General features: G+C 35.4%; 4 protein-coding genes across 7 annotated transcripts; all 4 read right to left on the reverse strand.

Annotated features, from left to right (window-relative positions):
- Nucleotides 1-335: 335 nt before the first annotated feature.
- LOC103489226 (uncharacterized) lies at nt 336-14,251 on the reverse strand. 4 transcript variants are annotated; one of them, XM_051091098.1, is made up of 34 exons: nt 13,927-14,249; nt 13,597-13,658; nt 13,337-13,429; nt 13,024-13,195; nt 12,543-12,658; nt 11,468-11,554; nt 11,272-11,388; nt 11,116-11,179; nt 10,912-11,019; nt 10,005-10,052; nt 9,861-9,929; nt 9,385-9,420; nt 8,764-8,894; nt 7,955-8,014; nt 7,410-7,479; nt 7,266-7,330; nt 7,127-7,188; nt 6,925-7,048; nt 6,714-6,771; nt 6,458-6,570; nt 5,741-5,818; nt 5,553-5,615; nt 5,348-5,443; nt 5,157-5,260; nt 3,573-3,762; nt 3,095-3,209; nt 2,491-2,603; nt 2,333-2,410; nt 1,791-1,853; nt 1,585-1,716; nt 1,404-1,457; nt 1,228-1,308; nt 888-1,130; nt 336-776 (listed from the first exon to the last, which is right to left on the reverse strand). In XM_051091098.1, exons 1-33 carry the CDS (start codon nt 14,048-14,050, stop codon nt 1,080-1,082), a joined length of 2,997 nt encoding a protein of 998 aa, XP_050947055.1. In that variant the 5' UTR covers nt 14,051-14,249; the 3' UTR covers nt 336-776; nt 888-1,079. The 4 variants fall into 4 exon arrangements, with proteins under 4 accessions (XP_050947055.1, XP_008446518.2, XP_050947054.1 ...); XM_008448296.2 differs by having other exon boundaries at nt 9,385-9,460; nt 10,877-11,019; nt 13,927-14,248; XM_051091097.1 differs by having other exon boundaries at nt 336-811; nt 9,385-9,460; nt 10,877-11,019; nt 13,927-14,248.
- A 765-nt stretch (nt 14,252-15,016) lies between these two features.
- Nucleotides 15,017-16,243, reverse strand: LOC103489224 (uncharacterized). Its single transcript, XM_051091100.1, has 2 exons — nt 16,102-16,243; nt 15,017-15,950 (listed from the first exon to the last, which is right to left on the reverse strand). Exons 1-2 carry the CDS (start codon nt 16,173-16,175, stop codon nt 15,257-15,259), a joined length of 768 nt encoding a protein of 255 aa, XP_050947057.1. The 5' UTR covers nt 16,176-16,243; the 3' UTR covers nt 15,017-15,256.
- Nucleotides 16,244-16,997: 754 nt separating this feature from the next.
- LOC103489225 (uncharacterized) lies at nt 16,998-17,624 on the reverse strand. The gene has a single exon (XM_008448295.2). The coding sequence runs from the start codon at nt 17,616-17,618 to the stop codon at nt 17,037-17,039; it is 582 nt and encodes a 193-aa protein (XP_008446517.2). The 5' UTR covers nt 17,619-17,624; the 3' UTR covers nt 16,998-17,036.
- Nucleotides 17,625-19,034: 1,410 nt separating this feature from the next.
- Nucleotides 19,035-20,694, reverse strand: LOC103489223 (uncharacterized). Its single transcript, XM_051090877.1, has 2 exons — nt 20,207-20,694; nt 19,035-20,108 (listed from the first exon to the last, which is right to left on the reverse strand). The coding sequence occupies exons 1-2, from the start codon at nt 20,486-20,488 to the stop codon at nt 19,251-19,253; spliced, it is 1,140 nt and encodes a 379-aa protein (XP_050946834.1). The 5' UTR covers nt 20,489-20,694; the 3' UTR covers nt 19,035-19,250.
- Between the last annotated feature and the right edge of the window lie 802 nt (nt 20,695-21,496).

Genomic DNA, 21,496 nt, shown 5'->3' on the forward strand with positions numbered 1-21,496 from the left:
TTAAAAGTTGGTAGTTTAAATAGACAATCTAAAATTTTAAAATTAAACTTGTATATTAATCTAGAATCTAAGAGTGAATATTGCTGAAGAATTAGTCTTCATCGTCGGCAAATTACTTGGATCTTCTTCAATCATACTCTCTTCTCCAAGCTTCCTAGAATCGTTAAAGCTTGTCGATTAGTGCTTAGTGCTTAGTGCTCTGTTTTGTGCATAATACCGTAATAGAAAGATCATGGACATGCGCAGCTAACTGGAACTGGTTGGGTTGGATTGAAGATTCGTTGCCAATCCAAGTATGCCTCAGTTCATACCCCTCTCTATCAGTGAGCAAGTCATAAAAGAACAAAAATATTCCTCATATATTCAATCACAGCCGATTTTTTTTTTTCTTTGCATATAGTCTGTAACAGTTACATATATGTTCATCAAAGAGAACATAAGCTAACTATGCACCGATAAGAATACAAACTTTCATGGAAAACCTAGAAACTAAAACAAGTAACGCCAATACAACATCTAAAACATAATGATGAAATAATCCAGAAAAAACCTAATACACAACACTCGATGACATTTTTTTTCCCTTTCTTTTTGCTCCTTTGCCCCCTAGGATTTGGGGGGAGGGGAGGGGATACCGGCAAGGAAGGAAGCTGAAAAACTGACAGCTGGAATTTGAGCAGGAATTAGAAAGCCAAACAACACACCTGAAAGATTGCAACTCCTCGTCTACAGAGACTAACCACTCGAACAGCCTTTTCACAAGCTTGAAACAGACTCTACAATACAATAGAAGGGTATGAAAATCACTTTTCTATTAGGCCAGTAAAACAAACCTAAGCAGTAAAACTAGTTGTTTTCTGAGGATGCATTCAGACTGCTTAACTTACATGAACGAAACTTTAAAATATAACCAAACTGATGAGTGTCATTCACATGGAAGTCCCTCCCCCTATCCCTCCTCCACAACCACGAGCATAAACAAAAAAAACAGCCCCAGGTGGAAATGAAAAAATGTTCCTCGCAGATGGCACTGTATATCAATTAACCACCTCATAAATCCACCAGTGGGGGTAATGTACTCAGCGACTTAGTACCACTTGGATGGCATTCTGTTGAGATTGGGACAGACTCTGCAATAGCAACGATAAAATGTTGTGTTCAATTAAAAATGCAAGCAGAAAAACTACTGTAAAGGGCTTCAAACTGCTTGACTTATATAGAGAAAACCTTGAAGAGATTATCAAAGTTCTGTCTGTCATTCTGATACAAGTTCATAAAGAAATCCACCAGATATTTTGCCAAATTAATCTGCAAAAGTTAGAGGAAAAAGAACTGAAGCTGCGAAACAAATGATTATAATCTTTTACTGCATTACGTTTATATGTAGGCAATGGATTTAATACCTGATTAAGAGGATCAGAAACAGTTAGTAGGTCATCTTCATACTCATCACCTTCCTGAACACATAGAAGAGCATGATAAATAAACTTACAATATTGAAATGATAATAGTAGAAACCAAACCAAACTAGAAGTACACATTAAAAATTCTGAAAAGATGAAACTCATCATGTTTTAAACATACCCCATCGTATACTTTTGCCATCACTTGAAGATATTCATGGGTATGTCTACCTACTGATGTAGCATCGACTGAATGAAGCAAGTTTTCGTCATTTGAAATATCATCTTCCTCAGCATCCTCCCATTCGCTATCCTGCAGAAGAATTTCCAATTGTCAAAGTTCACTGTGATAATTTGAACAGAGGAAGAATGCTAAGCTCTGCATACCTGACCATCAACCGAAACTTGCTCTTGGATTTCAATTAGTGCATCAGCCAACAAAGATAATATCTGCAATCATTAAAATTGAAGAAAATTTTAAAATAAGCTCTTAATTTTTGCTGAGCCTGAAAGCATAACATAATTCCAAGTTCCACCCGAATAATATTTGATGAGGAACGGAGAAAACACAGATCAGATCAGAATGTTTGGAATCTATTGATATCTGAAAAAACCTTCTAAGGGGAGTGTACCCGACCTGCTATAGTTCTGCTATATGATGAGGGGAAGGAAGTGGAGAAAGGTATTCTGTTCAAATTCATCTAATCCATTGTTTTCCCTTTTCTTTCTAAGTCAATCGATTACGTCCAACATCTCAAACTATAACTTCTCCTTGATTAAAGTTCATGTCGTGATTGCTAATGTTCTAGATTAATAGTAAAGCAAAAAAATATGTTTGCAAGCATCGTACCAGTATCACCAATTCTTACATGCAACAATCACCCAATAATTCATATCATAACTTAAAATGTTTTGAGATATCCAATTACCTTCGCTGGAAGTGGAATCACTGTCCACTTATCCGGAGCTAATTTTCCTTTTGATCGAGTGGTTATCCCTGCAGAAGGCTTCATGTGGAAGAGAGTGAATTCTTTATTTGAGTTAAAAGAACGATTCTAACAGCCTAACAACAAACATACAACCAAACCTTAGTAATTTGTCCTTGAACACTAATTTGTGCCAAGTGAGGGTTTCGTGTTGACAGCAACAGCGCCAATGCAGTAGTAGTAACTTTTATTTGATAAGCACCCTGAATCTCAGCTGCAACCATTTGGCATGTATAAGAAACAAATTATCTGTTCCGTAGTATTCAAAGTCTGATATATTTTACATAATACACGTACTTGGTAGGATAATATCTTATGCAATCACAATCATCTAGAAAAGAATCAAAGTAAATTTAGATAAGTGATTTCTAAACCAAAAAGTACTTGTATATCTGACATTTGATTCAGCTAGAATTCTAGTTTGATGTGCATCAGTAGATCAAATCTCATTTTGTACAACTTGGATGACAGAATTTATGCAATATGATCAGTTAAAGACCATACAGACATGAAGTTAGGTACCAAAAACTGCGGAAAATTAAGAATTGTAGGCTATATTAAATGGACATGCCAGCTTAAATATGCAGAAAATAAAAAATTAGGATAATACAAGAATAGCAGGCTAGTCACAAATCAATGGACAAAACTTGCACGTTCAGATACAAATTTCTCTCCTGTTTTAAGACCAGAGGCAGAAAGAAAAACCTTGCAATTTCGTCCATTCTGACATCAAATAAACAAATGAGTTATCATTGCCTTCAGCAGGTATTGAAACTAGCAAATCGATAAGCTGTTGAATATTTGGGGCACTCATGTGAACCTGAATTTTTAAGTCGAAAAATATGCAATTAATTGGTCAGTAAAACATATTATCTGCATCAATATAAAACCAAAAAGAGAACTTTGAAATAAAATGAAGCTTTTATACCACTGGGTGTTTACAGGTGCAATATTTTTCAATTTACAAGCATTCTCTAGATAGAATGCCTGGTAAATTTTAACAGAAGTAAATATGCTTCAAAACATGAAGATTCCCGAAGATGATTAAATCACAAAGTTCGCTTAAGGTTATTCATAATATTTAGAAAATGTGAGAACGTCACACATTGATCAAGTAATTATCAGAAAAGTATAAAGGGAAAAGAAGACTGATTAACTTTCGTTGAATGTCAAGGAAAAATACCAATCGAGCAAAAATAAGTATTAAGGAGCATCGCAATCCAGCTATTTGAACAGATTGCATTCGCCTAACTAGTGCAGCAACCAGGTCAGGAAGATGTTGGGCCATTTGCAATGGAAGATGCAATATCAATTGCAAGATAAAACTCCCAACAAAGAACGATCCAGAACTTTCCATCTTAGGGTCTAAGAGCCTGTAATTAGATTTGGAAGCATCCATCAGAAGTTTATCCTCATAATTCCAGAAAGCATAGTTTCAATGAACATAACTTAAAGTGGGCCCCTAGACATTTCAAAATTGAAAGACAAGGCTAAATATAGTCAAATTCTACTTTCACTTGAAGATGAAAGATGGACATATTGGTTTGAGAGGCGTTAATAGAACTACTTTACGACACTAAAGCACGAAGTTTACATTAATAACGTGAGGGGAGACCCAATTACTTGAGATAAAACCAGATGACTTACAATTATCTTCAAACATCAATAAAATAAAATAAAAAGTCTGAGGCCGTACAAAATTTCATTTCATTTCTTTTAGTTTTGTTGAAATCACAAAGTTTTTCCATTGAAAGACCTTTGTTTTATTTATTTATTTATTATTGTTATTATATTTTTGGAGGGGGGACGAAGGAGGATATAAAAAACAACCCAATACAAATAAAAAAAATAAACCTTAATAACCGTTTTTCTGAAATAAGGATCTTTCAGCAACATTAAGTATCGTGACTTCAAGAAAAAGACAGCCTCTGTCAACACAAGAAAGAGTGATTTGCTGGCAAAGCCATTGCATGATTGTTTCCCTGAACTATATAAGTTTCTACAAGACTAAACTAGTAAAGAAAAGAATGAACAACTAAAAAATACAGGCTCCACAAGTACTTTGATAAAGGAGTAAAAAGGGGGAAACGAAAATAGTGAATCCCTGAGTACTTATAGTTATAGGGATACATTGATAATGTAAGTAGGAATGTAGGATAGTAGTAGGAACATATGGTAATGAGTTAGAAGTGGCTTAGTTATAAACCGAGGGAGTTGGGAGTTTCCGGACGGGGATTATTTGTGGATTTGTCCACTATGGGACTTGAAAGAGAGATAATCCTCTTAAAAGGCAATTAGATATTCTAATTTTCTCTTGATGTTGCCATAAATTTCTTTATGTTATGTGTTATCTTTGTGTTTTCTTGTGTTTGAGACTTTGAGTAGCTAAAAATTGGTATTACAGCATCAATTTTGACCATGGGTTATGTACTAGAGTTATTGTGGGAGTTACAGAGGTCATTGCACAAACAAGTAGAACATATGAAATCAATACAACGGGACCTCAAAGGATATTTGGTATTATAATTTCTCTTGATACTGAAATGAATTTTCATCCTTGCGATTCATGTTATTTTCTAGTATTCGGGATCTTAAGATCACCCTTAAGAAGCAACATTGTATTTCTTCTTTCAACCGTAGTAGGGATCAGGACTAGGAGAACTTGCATCTATCACTCTTTCTTATTTCACCCCAACTCCTTGAATAATGCTCACGATTTTACCAATATGGCACATTTGAAAAAGCAAAATGAAAACTAGTTGATAACCTCGAAGCTGCAGCAAGCAAACTTTTCATTGTAAATCCAGAACCCCAAGTAAGAATTTCTTGCTTCCCCCCCGATACAAAGGCTGCTAGAGATTCCGTAGCATTCTGATAACCAGTATGATAATAAGTTATTTGTGATGTAAAATTAAATGTGACGAAATCTTTAAGGAAAAAGTGTGGTAAGTAGAAAACCTGCAATTCACTATGATCATCAGTTTGAAGGATTATCCTGACAACACCATCAAAACAGGCATCATACGCAGCTTTCACAACATCTATTGGAGCATTCTGGGCAATGCCAATACAAACTGTAGTTAGAGAAATTGGTTCGAGTCTTACAAATACATCAAGGCTGAAAACTGAAACGAATAAGAAAATAGCAAGAAGTATATCTTGCCTTCAAAAGCATTGTCAACAGATCTAATGATCCAGGTACTAACCCATCTGGCTGATGTTGGGGCTGATAATCAAGATGCAATAAGAAAACCACCAGTAAGCATTAACAGACAAACAAAATCCAATTCCCTACAAGAGAGTTCTCCTTTTCATTAAAAGATTGCCTCAGAAAACAGTAGAGAACCATACTTTGTCTAGTATAGGCACTAAATATGGCAAAATTCTTGAAGCTAACGAGTGGATACAACCAGGAGAATTTTTTATTGCCTGTAGAAAATTTATAACATAGTAAGAAAGTGTCAGCAAACATGTAGAAAGTTAAACATGGCTTAAAATGTGGGTACATTTACATAAAATAAAACCGTGGAAAATTCTGACTATAAGACATAAGACATCGCAATATACCCCCTCCCCCCGAAAAAAAAAAAAAAAGACATATAAAATATATACGCAGGTTCTTGAATGTAGAAACACAAACACTTTTGATTTCCTTTTAGTTTGCTTCTAATTATAATTCAGCTGAAACATACTCTTTCGTAACATAACTTTCTTTTGGTGTAAATCTTATCAACTTTTCATTCAACATATCCTTTCTCTTTCTCATTTAATCTCCAATTGGGAACTCTTTTGTAATGCACCATTAGCCTTAGCTGTTCGGAGTTTTTACTCCTTTATTTTCTCAATCAATGAAATTGTCTCTTCTTCCAAACTTCAAAAGTTATATAACTTTCGTATTTATTACTGAACACTCAGTTACTATAGTTTCTTTCCAAATGATTGCACTTGAAAAAAAAAAAAGAAGAAGAAGAAACTGATGCAAGATCAAAATTCCATATAAACCAGGAAGTATAGAAACACAGAAATCAATAAATATATGTGTGCACGTGTGTGTTTTGCCAATATTACCTCGAGAACCTCAATTAAATCAATGCTGATAAAAGGATCAGAGACATGTGATGCCCACATTTTAAGAATCACAGGAGAAAGAATGGGCTCTATTGAAGCAGACAATTCACCACCTACAGGAATAATTGACGAAAACTCAGAAACAGTTAACAGGCAAGATATAAAAATTCCATACATTTTGATAAAAATCATCATTCAGCTTTCAAGACTCTCACCAAAAGCAAGCCAGGCTTTTAGCCCTTGCAATAAAACTTACCAGCCTTAACTGCAGCTTGCAGGGTGTCAAGTACCAAGTGTAAAGTTTCATCTGATGCCTACCAAAAGCAAAATGATAATATTATTGAATATTGTTTGAGAAAATTAATTTATTACATTGATGAAGAAAATTACTAATTTTCTGAAAATTCATTAATTGATATACTGTATTTTATGAAAAATTAGTCTCCTTGATTTCCATAACCAAGTACCCCATTGAGAAGATTTCCAAGTGATGAAAACAAAAACATCATTTCAGACCCAATGATTTCTTTGTTTGCTTCAGGTAGGAGCTCGGAAAGTGCCCTGCAGGCACCAACTTTCACAGGAGGTGGCCTGCCAAAAGATATTGAAACAATAGAGATTATTTCACAATTGACCAGTTAAAAGATACAACAAATTCAGCACACTTACACATCCATTCCAAGAGCCTTCACAGCTTCATGAAGGAACTGATTAATAAGGTCACTCCTAATCTGCCAACATAGAAATACTATTGAGAGGAGGATCGGAAAAGAATATGATCCAAACATAAGAAAGGAGCAAGTGTTACCATAGAGGAGAACTTGGCAACTGATGTGAATATACGAGCATAAAGGAAGGGACAGTCATGAGGACCTACGAAAAAAAATGTTGATGTAATAACTTGTTTACAAAAGTTTTAGCAATTCAAAATCAGGTGGGCAAGCAAAATTACTTATAGACATGTCTTCAGTCAATGCTTCCTCCAAAAAACTTCCCAACCCAACTCTTGTCACTCCAGAAGGCTGTAAAAGTATAATGTTTAAAATTTAACAAGTATTTAGATAAGTCAATTGACATAACATGGGAGTAAAGTGAATTATTTTGTAATGCAAATAAAAAAAAAAATTACAACCTATAGACTTGAAGATAATCTCTCCAAAAACAAACAACTTACAGGCATGCCAACTAAATGCTAGCATTATCTTATTATATACTTGCCCAATGACTATTCAAAGGGTCCATCCCACCCTTTTTGTATCTAAGATATCCTACATGCAAAATACTACAAACTAATCACAGAAACCACCACGTACCATCCCCCTCGTAATGTGAATTCAATTGGAGGCTTACTAGTCCTATCCTATCATATTTCCACCCAAAATACAGACCTCCAAGAACAAAATGTTCTCATGAATTAAAATACAATTTTAAAACAGCAGTTATATAAAATGACTAATGCAAGAACTGAGTGATAAAATCATTAATGATTGCTCTAACCTCTACTTCAATCAACTGTTCTGCCAAAGAAGCTAAAGCGAATAGAATAGCCTCCCTGATCTGTCACATTAGTCAAGTACAAGTCAATGAAACAATAAATACTCTTTTATTACAAGGATCAAGGTTATTCATTCAATGAGGAAGCATAATGGATAGAGAAAACGAATATGCCTGCATAAAAAGGACAATAACGCATGTTCATTGTCTCTTATTGAAGAAATGTTGAACAGTTGAATAGACATTTCGAGCACAATACATATACATATTAGATTCTAAAGAGCAACAAAAGCATTACTGAGTTTAAGTCGTTAAGATGCAGCAAGATGGCATATTCCTACTACTGGTAGATTTAGAATTCAGAAGAAAAGTGTGCAGACTGATATGAAGTTGAGTTCATTTAAACAAAGGCCATGATGGTAATTAGAAAAATAGGTAAATTTGATATTTTTCTTTTTTTTGGTATAAATGAAAGAAACCTTTTCCCTAAAATTATGAGTCACAAAGAAGGTTGAATATAACATATAAGCTACCATCATTCTTTAGGACTTAGGAGTATGCATCAGCGCTCTAAGAGGAACAAAAAAGAATTGATAACAGAAGGAACAAGCCCAAACCCTACAATTTAGAAATTAGAAGGAAAAAAAAACAAATCCAATTAGAGTCATAGAAAATAACAATCACTTTTCTGGCTTTGAAGCTTATTGGGACCAAAAATCATTACAGGGATACCCACACTACTAGTTGGGCAAATGACGAAAACCAAATACTATTTTCAAGGAATAAAATTATTTTAAAGAACAATTGCTCACTCTCCACCAAGCTGAAGAACCAGAAGCCTTTTCTATTTTTGACTCATTGAAGCGACTTTTGGCAGCATCTATGATGGCATTGATTCCATCTAGACCACAATTACTAACAATTTCTTCAAGTAACAGTGCACCTAGAAGAAAGGCATACATTCTTTTTAGAATATATGAGAACTCATCAAAGAAATAATGTACAAATAGGTAACATAATCCTACTCAATAACTAAAGTTTATAACGTAGGGTTAGACATTGGATCCTACAAAGTAAAGTACATACAAAAAGTGAGAGATGTCCCAAAAATTAACTTTTAAGTCAGAGTAACTCGCAAGAAAGTACCAAATGAAGTATTAGCCACACTAGATTCTTCTAGTTTCACTCTGCACTCGTATATTCTGTTAGTTAATCCAACTCCCAATTTTGATCAAAGATTGGTTTTATTTAGGCAAGAAAAGTAGACCATTCAAAATTGCATTCTTAGATGGGACGGAAATCCAAAGTGGCTTTCACCACGGAGGCTATTCTCATCAAGATGAGTCAATATTTTATTAGATCAAATCCAACTTGTAATTTCAACATTCTTACATTATCAATAAATCAAGAACCATAAGAAAAAACAAGCATACCTGAAACACGACAGCTAAAGGTGCCATCATCCTCGTCTGCAACAAATTGATTGGAATCCATTGACCACAAATGAATCTATTACATGTAAATTTTAGAAGATAGCTGTAAATTAAAAGTGTTGATCAAGAACATGAAAAGTTGCCAACAGCATAGGTCAACTGATTTAGGTATACGCCATTAGCCAAGAGTTCAAAAGGTTCAAATATCTCCAACCCCACATCTTGTTAAATTTAGTATTTTATACAACAAACTTAGAATAAGCACTTTAAATTTTTAAATAGTATGACTCAAAACATTATTTTTATCAATATCTTGAATAAGTTTTTCCAACATATAGAATACATTATAAAATGTAAAAGAATAAACATATTTCAAGATTAGAAATACATTAAAGTACTATTGACCATACCAATATTTAGTGTGGAACTAAACCCCTATATGCCCGAGAAATACAATGCAAAAAGTAGAAGAAAACCTGTTGCTCTGTGATTTGTAGAAAAGCAATTGTGTAATATACCAGCTCCCCTAGATTGTTCTTCACAACCTGCAAAGCTAGACCAAGTGAAGACAAAGAAGGTGGCAATGTAAACAATTAGATGCGTTAAATAATTTGGCGCACCTTTACCAGTTTTGAACTTCCAACTATTGTTAAAAGAAATTCGAACAACTGAAAATCCAAGAAACGTGAAAAAAAAAATGTTTCAGTTATGACGTAAATAAACTTGCACAAAGAGAAGGTAAACATACATGTGAAGACGAAGAAGGGAAAAGAAAGAGTAAAAGAATTTTGGATTCTACACTGTCGAGAAAAACTTTTGTGTATTCTTTCTAGAGATTTCTTTATATTTATTTACTTTCTTTTTTAGTATAGATCAAAAACCAAACCAGGTATGCAGTTTTTTATCACACTTGCACATTTTTTTAGGCATCATACAGATGACTTTAAAATGAAAAACCGCCCCTCATGAAGAACAATCTCTTGATAGTTGATAGTGAGAAGAACAGTATAATTCAGTACTAACCAATTGATTCCCTAACCAAAACCGCCCCTCATGAAGAACAATCTCTTGATAGTTGATAGTGAGAAGAACAGTATAATTCAGTACTAACCAATTGATTCCCTAACCAAAAAAAATGTTTTAAGCTTAAAAGTGAGTTTGGTATGGCATTCAGAATGGTTAAGGGCATGTTTAGCCAATTTTCTATTTGATTAAAGAAGAAATTATGAAAATTCTAAAAGGCCTTAAAAATCACTTTAAGGTCCTTTTAGAGGGACTCCTTCAAGAGTGCTTATAGAGAGAAGTGTTTCATTGAAAAAGCACCACTCTCCCTCAATACTAACTTCCATAGAAACCACTACTAAACCCCACTATTGATTTAGAAAGAGAAAGGAAAAGAACGAGAAAATAGAACTTCAAAAGCACTCTCGTAGCTGAAAATATCTACTGCTTCTCACACAAATTCGATTAACAAGTATCATTAATAATTGACCTGGATGACAAAAGAATCGAGACTTTTGTCCGCACCATCCGAATCATAGCTTCCTTCATATGGATCTTCTACACCTTCAATGGATGATCGTACATAGACTTCGAGAGATGACACAAACGTCTGCCACACTGATTGCAATATAACTACAACCACGTAAAGAATATGGTTAGAAAAACTGGTCTGTCAAGAAAACTGAAAAAGTCAATTAACCTGGAAGTAGAAAAAGGACACTGTAATACTTGTAACATCACTTTCTGCAAAACTAGGGAAATTCTGAAAGAACTGGTTCATGCACTTTAAGACCTAATGATCAAAAAACAATTCCAAGAATCATAACCTAATCGTACAACAATTGAGCAAAAGCCAACATATCACAAATAAAGGCAAGAAACAACCTCCATTCTAATGCTCCAGTCATCGGGATCTTCAGATTGCACAGGATGTCCTAATATAATAGAGAACTGTTCCATCCATGGTTTTAGCATGGGCATTACTAATGCACTGGTTTCTTCCTAGTAGGGGAAAAAAAAATGAGCTCACTCGCAAACAACCTTGATAAACAATTGTGCAAGTAAAGTTCCCAAAAGGTACCTTATACACACCACTCATCACCCCTAACATGGATATACAAGAATAAACAACTGACAGGGCCTTCGTCTGCAAATACTTGTCATACATCTGCACAAGAAGTCCATATTTTGGGTCATTTGAATGAATTTCACATTAAAAGAAAACTTTAAGTTGTGATATCTTACATTTTTAAAACGATGTCAAAGGAGCAAGGAAGTATGCAATAAACAGAAAGGGTTGAAGAAATCAAATTGACATTTTCAAAGATACAATGCCTTTAGCTATGGATTAGAAGAAAATCCAGAAAATCCAAATTAAAAAAATCATAGTTCCAAATGGCACGACATCTTCTAAGAAATAATTAAAATCAAACATGTTCATGCAATTATATACATAAAAGGGAAAAGTTCAATACTTTTATTTTGTCCTTGAACGTTCATACAATTACATTGAAACTTCATTATTTTTAATGCTCATGCTTTGATTCTTTCTGTGTTCGTGAATTTTAAGATTTAAAGAAAAAATTACCAACATTTCAGTTCAGGTATACCCAACACAAGTGTGAAATACATGTGCAACAAGTGTAAGAGGGTTAGAAAATCAAATACAAGTTCAACATGGTCGTGTTACTCACACACAAAGTATTCTTGCTCATCGAACAAACCCACATTTGTTAGAAGTATGTATAACACACTTTAGTAAGTTCATCAGTTAGTTCTCTTCTTACTATTTCACTTGCCAAGGATAAGTGTTCTAACGTTAGAACTGAGCCAAATTTAAACAAAGAATTCATTCGAAAGCTGTAGTTAGAACGTAATAAGTTCCTTTCTAATCAACAAGTTTAATAGAAAAATATGTCCAAAGATACACCAATTTGTATTATAGACCCTTCTGCTAAGAATTTGCAAAAAAAATTATATTGATCCAAACACATTTCATTAATTTCTTTGTTCAGCACAAAGACTAAGTACATGAAATAGCATTAACCCAGAATTCAAATAAAAAACAATTGAAAAGACAGTTGAACTTTCTGTCTCAGCAGTAAAAGGTAGTCACAAAAAAGCAATGCTCATTTTTCAGAAAAATGCATTTATACCTCTGGGGATGAAACAATTGAAAGCAAGTGTGGGAACAGAGCAGGTACTAGTCTTGGAATCATTTCACAGTCTAATTCCCCAGAGAGTAGAGCCAAGCACCTTAGACCTCCATGAACTACAAAATTTAATATAAAGCAAAAATTCATTCAACGAAGACTACATGTAACAAAGACCCAATATATATCCAAAGATCTGCCAAGTGATACAATACTAATCCAAAGCCGAATGCTCTAACAGAAATCCAATGAAGACTACAGGTTTGAGGTCTGCCAATTGATCCAATATAAATCCAAGAAAAAATCAATAATCTTTTACTATTGGATCATCTGTGATGAGCAAGATGAAGAAATTATTTATAATTGTCGTCTCCGCTCAGAAAGCTCAATTTAATCGATAGACAAAAATAATCAATATAAATCCAAAAGAAATGAAAAAAAGAGGTTACAGTGGAAAATAAGTATCAGAAGTACAATGTCATACCACCATTCATATTAATTCGATTATTCATCAAATCTAAGAGGCAAGGCAATAGCTCGGGCCACTCCTCCGGCCAATCATATGTTGCAATTGATGCCACAGCCATACTAATTGCTGTACAAATTTTTCTATGGGAATCATCCAACGTAAATAAAAGAAGCTTGCGAATGACTGCCTGAAAAGAAAAAAGAGTGAATTACAAATGTAGAATTGCAAAATTGAAAGGATTTATCCATTATCCAAGTAGAGGCGACAAAAGAAAGAATTGAAGGGGTGGGAAAACTATGAATTACGGCACACGGAGTAAAATAGATACCTTTTCGTCAATAGAAACTGCAGGATGTTCAAATAATTCATCACCCTCCTGCCAGTGTTTCTTGATGAACTGCTTTAGGAGGACTGCAGCTAGGTAAATCCGTTAAAGTCCAACTCAAAAACCGTAGCATAATGCAACCCAGAAACCTCATAGCAATAGGCAGTGTTCAAAACAGCAATCTCGAGCACAGAACAGGAAACGAGAAGCAATCAACACAGAAAAACAAAGAATCTTAATAGCACAATTACAACAAAGGATATCTGACGCAATCCTACAGGCAGCTCCCTGTTGGCAGCAACTTTGGATAATGCAACCCCAAAACCTTTAATATGAGCAAATAATCACAATTAAGTTCAAGTAGTACACTAAGTTGGTTAGATGGCGAAGAAAAAATTAACACAAAAAAAAAAAAAAAAAAAAAAAACTTAAACTGATCGTGCCTAACACAATTACAGTCCTACGCCAACGAGGCGGAAATGTGATTCGTCTAAAGTTAGGTGGATGTGGGAGATACACAAACAGTAGAGAAAGAAGCACAGAGAATGAATAGGAAGAGGAGGGAGGTGATAATTATAGTGAAAAGCAAGAACCTGGTTGAAGAGATGCCTGATTTAGGGATGCTTCTGCAAATGAGCGAACCTCGTGGTTGGGGTCGAGAGTGGCGGACAAGCAATTGATAAGCCATTGTTGATCTTGATCGATCACATTTGCCATCGTCGAGCGCCGAGCAAAGGCTTAGGAGTTAGTGTCCGCCGTGTTCGGGGTTCACTTGGGTCGGCTCAGGGACAGTCGCAGCGTTTACAAATTACACGCTTGCTTGCTTGTGTGTAAAAAGCGCGCGTAGGATGAGTGATTGGCCAGCTGGGTTCGGTTCGGGAAACAAAGAAAATAAAAGAGATGGAATTGGAATTTATTTACATATTGTGCAATTATTAGGGTTTTTGCTTTAAAACCCCTTCTCTCCTCTGCTGTCATGTCATTCTCAGTTTTCCCAATTTTGTTTTCTCCAAAAGTGAATGTTTTTTCACAAATACTCTTCTTTTTTCCTTTCTTACCTTTCCTGGAATGCAACTTTTGTTTGTCAAAATATGTTAATTAAAATTAAATTTAATTACAAATTATTAATGTTTACGGTTGTATAAATAATCTTGAAAAAAAATCATTTCCTCGAAGTCGAATTTTTCCATGACGGACCCTTTTTTCCGTAAATATTTACTATATTTTTTAAAAGATCCATAGTTTCAACTAATTTTATTATCACAATAATTTCTTCCTTTGTTGAACTTTTTTGTAAAAAGGTTTTTTTATCTATTAATATTTTACTATAAATATTGAAAATATATTTATTAATAATGTATTTTACAAAAAAATTTCAAATATAACAAAATAAATCAAATTATTTACAAATATAGCAAAAAATTTATTATTAAACAAATACGAGAAGAGTGTTATCTTTTGTGCTTATTGATGTACTTAAAACACTATTACTAAATTATATATATTATATCTGTGGATTCTTTGTTTATTCACGTTTGTAAAAGAATATTATTAAGGAAAAATAGAACCAAGTTTATTTCATCACAACCCCATGTTTTTGCAATCACACACAATGATATACACTTCATTTGATCAAGAAATCAATTACCATATCACCCGACACAACCAAGCCCAACAAGAGTATAAGAAAAAAGTAATCTTGGTAACAAAATATTTATCCAATGATCAAATACAATCTAAATTCCAAAACAAATTGAAATCCTTCCCATTTGGCTGTAAGTTGATGAGTATGCCTAAATTCCCAAGTAAGAACCAAGCTTCCATCCATTCTCTTAACCACAAACCTTTCCACCAACACATAGCATCCAAATCTTTTCCACCTTTTACCCATTTCCTTAAACTTCAACCTCTCTTTCACCACCCTCACTTTCTTTTCCTCCCCTTCTTGCACCCATTTAAACCCCCCCTCTCTCCTCTTCCCATTTCATCCTCTCCACAACCACCATGCTCAACCCAACCCTTCAATGCCTCAAACCACACTATTCCATCAACAACATCTTTTTTGCTCTTCGTCGCCCCGGACTCACCCGAAACAACTTCCCTTTCCACAAAAACATCCACATTACCAGCAGCCACGCCATTATTCTCACATCCAAATATCTCAACCCAATTCTGATGGAGGGTAATTTCATAATACGGCGAGTTGGTCATTTGAGATCCAACGGCTTGATTTCCATCGCTAATGAAAACGAATGGGCAGTACCACTTTCCTACAGCTACTGGGTCAGAGGATTTGCAGGGGAGTGAGAAGTTGAGGTCTGGGAGGCGGGCTCGGAGTTGGGCGTTGAGGCCGTGGGCTGGGGTGGGCTCGAGGAAGTTGTTGAGGGGATGGATATAAGCTCGCCAGCCATTGCGGCTTAGACGTAGTGGAGGAATCCCGTCTTGAGCCACGGAGTTGCATATGAAACCAGAGGCTCCTCCACAGTACACGTAATCGCTGATTTGAAATTGTTGGTATTGGTTTTTTGGGTCAAATAGTTGTGGTGGTGTATCGGGGACGGTGTAGCAGCACTTGCTGCTGCTTGTCTCGTCTTCCTTTGAACTTGTGCATGCTAGCCTGCAATTAAATCGAACTTAGCTACTAGAATGAGACATTCTCTCTATTCGTTCTTACTGTATTGTGTAAATATTTTGGTTATATTTGAAAATACATCCGTATATATATTTTGAAGAAGCAACGGAGAGTGGGAGGTGCGTAGCGTACGTACCCTTTTCGATTGCCGCGAGCGTTGATGATGTAATATTGATTGGAAGAGAGGGGCTGATTCATAACTGGAATCATCACCGCGTAAACCGATTCTAACCGATTCTGAATACTCAAATTCTTCAGCTTCTACCGAATGTGTAAGCTGCAGTATCTTGTTCTGAGGGAACGGCGCCATTTTGACTGATTCCTTCTTCTTAAACAGTCCACACCAGCTGCTGCTTCTCAATTCTGCATTTTCTTCTTGATCTTGGATCACCAAAATCCCCTAATTCGGGCCCTCCGGCGGCGGCATTGATACCGACGACGGAGAGTCTCTGTACAGAGAAAGCGGCCTTGTCACGTACATTATCGATAAAATATCTTTCCTTTTTGAACTAAATGTGATTTGATTATGATCTTTTTGTTATTTTCATGATAATTTTAATTTGGTTTGATTTATAGATGAAATTGAAAAGATGTATGGCGTGGAAGAACCTTCCGTGAAAGGGATGAACGGTTTAATTCGTTGATTAGTAGTTGGATAGCAGCCGGGGAAACAACTTTGCTCCTTCCTATGATCAAAATTCAGCCGTACGTACTTCTGTTTCTTTTTTTGAACTTTCCTGTGGCAAAAACAGTTGGCTTAAAGAACGAAACAAAGTCTCACATACATATATAAATGTGAACAATTTTCTTTCATCGGTGTAATGTTTTTGGATGATAGCAAGCTAGGAGGATTTTTCTAGTCTGTTATACAGTAACTTATTTGTGTTGCAATTGTATAAAAGTCAATTATGAAATATTAGTCAGTCTAATTTGAATATCAAATGTTAATATGTGAGACTTGACCTCGTCAGAGACTGATTGTATTCCAAATTTGGTTCTAATTGCACATCATGATCAAAAAATAAAATGCAGAAATCTTTGAGATGTGTTTTCTATTATTCTTCCTTTTTTTCATTCCCATTTGGTTCTAATTTGATGAGTGTGTCTGAATTCCCAAGTAAGAACCAAAGTTCCATTCATTCTCTTAAGCACAAACTTTTCAACCAAAACATAACACTTAACTCTTCTCCAAATTCCCTTTCCTTTAAACTCTTCTCTTCTCACAACTCTCTCTATTTCCTCCTCATGATTTCTTCCCCATACAAACCCAACTCTCTCCTCCTCCCATTTCACCCTCTCCACAATCGCCATACTCAGCCCCACCTCCGACGAGGGACCCAACCACATAATCCCATCGGAAACCACCACCCTCTCTGCCGCCAACAACGCCTCTCCAACTAAAACCGCCTCCCTCCTAACACAAACATCTACCGTCACATGATGACCACGATCGTTATTGTAGCATCCAAATATCTCTTCCCAGGTCTGTTGGAGAGTCATTTCATAGTACGTAGAGTCTCTCATTTGGACACCAACATCCCCTTCACGAATGAAAATGAAAGGGCAGTACCACTTCCCCACCACCACTGGGCCAACCTCACAGTCGAAGGCGAGCCCGTAGTTCAACGTCGATGCCGAGTGCCGGCGTGTCATCAAACTTCTGATCAAGAGTTCTGGTTTCAGCTGTCCAACCTTGATGTCTCAAGAAATATGGAGGAACCCCATCGGGAGCCATTGAGTTAGAGATAAAACCATTGGGAGTTTTAAAGTATGAATATTTAGTATTAATTTGGAATCGTTGATAGGGATTTGTTGGGTCGAAATGTTGAGGTTTTATGTCGTCAATCAAGTTGAAGCAACAACAGCTGATCATGTCATCTTCCTTTGAACTTGTGCATGCTAGCCTAAATTGAATAATATCGTCAATCAAGTCCAAATTTAGTCCATAACCAAAAAGGATGATCATGATCACGATTGGGTGAGTAAAGAAATTAAAGCAGTAGAAGAAAATGGAAATACCCTTTAGATTTGCCACGGGAATTAATGACATAATATTGGTTAGAATTGGGAGGCTGATTCAAAACTGGAATTAGCATTGCGTAAAAGTAATCAGTGTATAGATGACGAAGGTGGCGCTGCCTTTGCACCTTAGCACCTGTAGGTTTCGTATATCGGAGCTCCAGTAGCTTGTTTTGAGGGAACGGTGGTTCCTCCACCCTTTCATCCTTAAGCAATCCAAAAAACCATCTCCTCTCCGAACCTTCATCTTCTATCACTAAAACACCTGTATTCGGACCCTCCACCGGGACGGAGGCCGAAGCTGAAAGAGGCCTTGTCACATACATTTCTCTCTATAGTTTATTTGTTCATTTTAGTGCTTTAATTTTATATATATGTATATATATAAGATGAACATATATATATACATGACAATATAGATCATATATGAAGTCAATCTTGAATTTTCCTATTCATTTCTAAGAAACTCTAAGCCCAAGATGGTGCTTTCCTTCCCTTCTCCCACCATTTTAAAGTCTGTTGATTGATTAGTCTTCGGAGTTGCGTAGTGGGAGAGAAATTAAACCAAACCACCAAGGAAATTTCCCAAAATTGAAAAAAAATACTACTTTATTAATGACTTCTAATTTCATTCACCTCTAAAATTAAGCCTTCCTCTTAATCTACTTTTTTTTTAATAATCTAGAGTGCGATCGGGTTGGTAAATTTTGTTTTTTAATTGTTTAATATTAAGTCTACGAAACTCTCTTCTAATTAGATATTCATACTTTCTACCAATGTTTTTTAAATCAAGTGATATTAAAAGGAAAAAAGTTACATTTTTTAAATTTACTTTTGTTTTTTTTAAAGGAAATTTCATTTCATTTAATCAATTATTAGATTTTAATTAATTCACCTAGAACATTATTCATACACAATAAACCATTGATTTTGCTAGTTTATCTTTAAATAAAAGTCAAAACGAATATAACTCAACTAGCATTATAAAATAAAAACAAAAAATCAAGTTGTTTTAAGTCACATATCATTATGAATAGATTATGAGTTGTTATTTCGTTTGCTTGCAAGGCACCTCATGATCGAGAAGGAAGGAAGAACATCGTCTTAAAAAAAAACTCTTTTTCATAACATAACCAAGAGAGGAGGCCAAGGCTAAAGCTATAATGCTTGCTTAAAGAAATATTTTGAAGTGGAAGATAAAATTAGAAAATATTGTAGCAATCTATATATATATATGTATGTATATATATATATATATTTATAATGTCACTCCCACTTTGTTCTAATTTGATGAGTGTGTCTAAATTCCCAAGAAAGAACCAAAGATCCATCCATTCTCTTAAGCTCAAACCTTTCAACCAAAACATAACATCCAAATCTCCTCCACATTCCCACCCCTTCAAACTCTTCCCTCCTTCTCACCTTCACTACCTTTTCTCCTCCTTCTCTAACCCATTCAAATCCACCTCTTTCCTCTTCCCATCTTATCCTCTCCACAATCGCCATGCTCAACCCCACTCTCGACGAACCAAACCACGCCGCCCCATCCCCTATATTCACCCCACCCACAGCCCGCCCTCCCACCGAAACCACTTCCTTCTCCACCAAAACATCCAACTCCACTCCTCTCCCTCCTGAATTACTATTATTCCCACACCCAAAAACCTCCACCCAATTCTGTTGAAGGGCCATTTCGTAATACGGAGAGTTCTTGATTTGAGAATCGACGTCGCCTTCTCGAACGAAAATGAAAGGACAGTACCATTTCCCTACAACAACAGCAGGGCTGGAGAATTTACAGGGCAGGGAGAATGTGAGCGGAGGGAGACGAGCTCGAAGCGAGACGTCGAGGCCAAGCGCTTCGGTGGTGGGTTGGAAAGTCTTGAGAGTCTTGCAATAAGCTCTCCAATTCTTGTGTGTCATCGCATATGGAGTAACTCCATTGGAAGCAACAGACTTGAAATTAAAACCGTTGGGTTTGCCATAATACATATCGTTACTGATCTCGAATTCTTGGTAAATGTTTGTTGGGTCGAACTTTTGTGGTGGTGTATCAGCAACGCCTAATAATCGGCTACCATTTTCTTCTTTTGAACACATGTATGCTAGCCTGTACCCACATAAATTTCAATAATCACTCACTCAAAAAAAGTACTTCTAATAATAAAGAAGAAGAGAACATACCCTTTATCACTTCCATTGGATTTGATAATGTAATATTAGTTAGAAGACAAAGGCTGATTGAGAACAGGAATTAAGAGGGCATAGATATAATCAACCACGGAAGTAGTTCCAACAACCATTGTATGAGAAAGCCATATTTTCTTATTCTGAGGGAAAGGAGGGACCAGAACTGTTTCATCCTTGAGCATTCCGAATAACCATTTTGATTCTGCAGCTTCGTCTTTGATCACCAAAATCCCCGAGTTTGGACCCTCCGGTGGCGCCATCGACAACGCCGACGGCGAATTTCTCAACATAGAAAGTGGCCTTGTTACATACATTATATAATACAATATGATTTGAAATCTCTGAATAACTAAGAATCTGAATGTTTCTTTCTTGGGTGTGTGTTGTGAATTGTGATTGATTACTTATAGAGATCAGAAGAAGTGGAAATTGGGTATCAGTATCCGCGTCGTTCAAATGATAATTGAGGGCCTTCTCTTTCGTGGATGGTTCTTCTCCGATCCCTTGTGATGCCCTCTTCTTTTGACTTTAGCTTTGTGTATTACATTATTTAAAGCGTTGAAGATTGAAAAGACAGAGAAATGAAAGAAATATGCAGAAGATCGAACTCGTATGTGAGAAGTGAGAAGTGAGAAGACCATATTAATTAGGTTCACGTGGAAGTTAGAAGATGATAATATATAATCTTACATTATCTAACAAATAATAAATACTCTCTAACAAAATAATGAATTTTAAAATAATACTTCTTATAAATGTTTACCAAATAGAGTATTGATAATTCAAATCTTTTCAACGATTTCGGTAACTTTTTCCAAAAACATTCATATTAGTATTTCGACCATCCATGTTTTTGTTGGAATCAATATTTTAAATTTTGATCCTAATCAAAAACTCAAACACAATACTAATTCAATCTCTCTTTCTCTATTGATGGAGGATAATTATGGCTGAATTTTCCACAAATTCAAGATCAACCACAATACTTGTTTCTACTCTTTTTTGTTGTTCAATCATGTTCTTTTTGTTCAATTGTCATTTTCTTTTTCATCTCTCTTCTTCTTTTTTTATTTAAGTAGATGTGTATAACTTTTTATCTTATGTTAAATATATTATACTTCATTAGAGAAAACGTGAAATCAGGTTATACAATATTTATTTGTAGTATTATGTTTGTTGGTAAGATGGATAGTCCAACTATCATGAGGCTCACCATGGGTTAATTAAGAAATATGGGTTGGCCCAATTGCCACTCAAACTTCTTGCTAGCTTTGTTCTTAAAATGTCGCAAATTTTGCTACAAAGAGATTCAATTAGAGCAA

Source organism: Cucumis melo, chromosome 10 (assembly GCF_025177605.1).
Source record: "Cucumis melo cultivar AY chromosome 10, USDA_Cmelo_AY_1.0, whole genome shotgun sequence".
NCBI lineage: Eukaryota > Viridiplantae > Streptophyta > Magnoliopsida > Cucurbitales > Cucurbitaceae > Cucumis > Cucumis melo.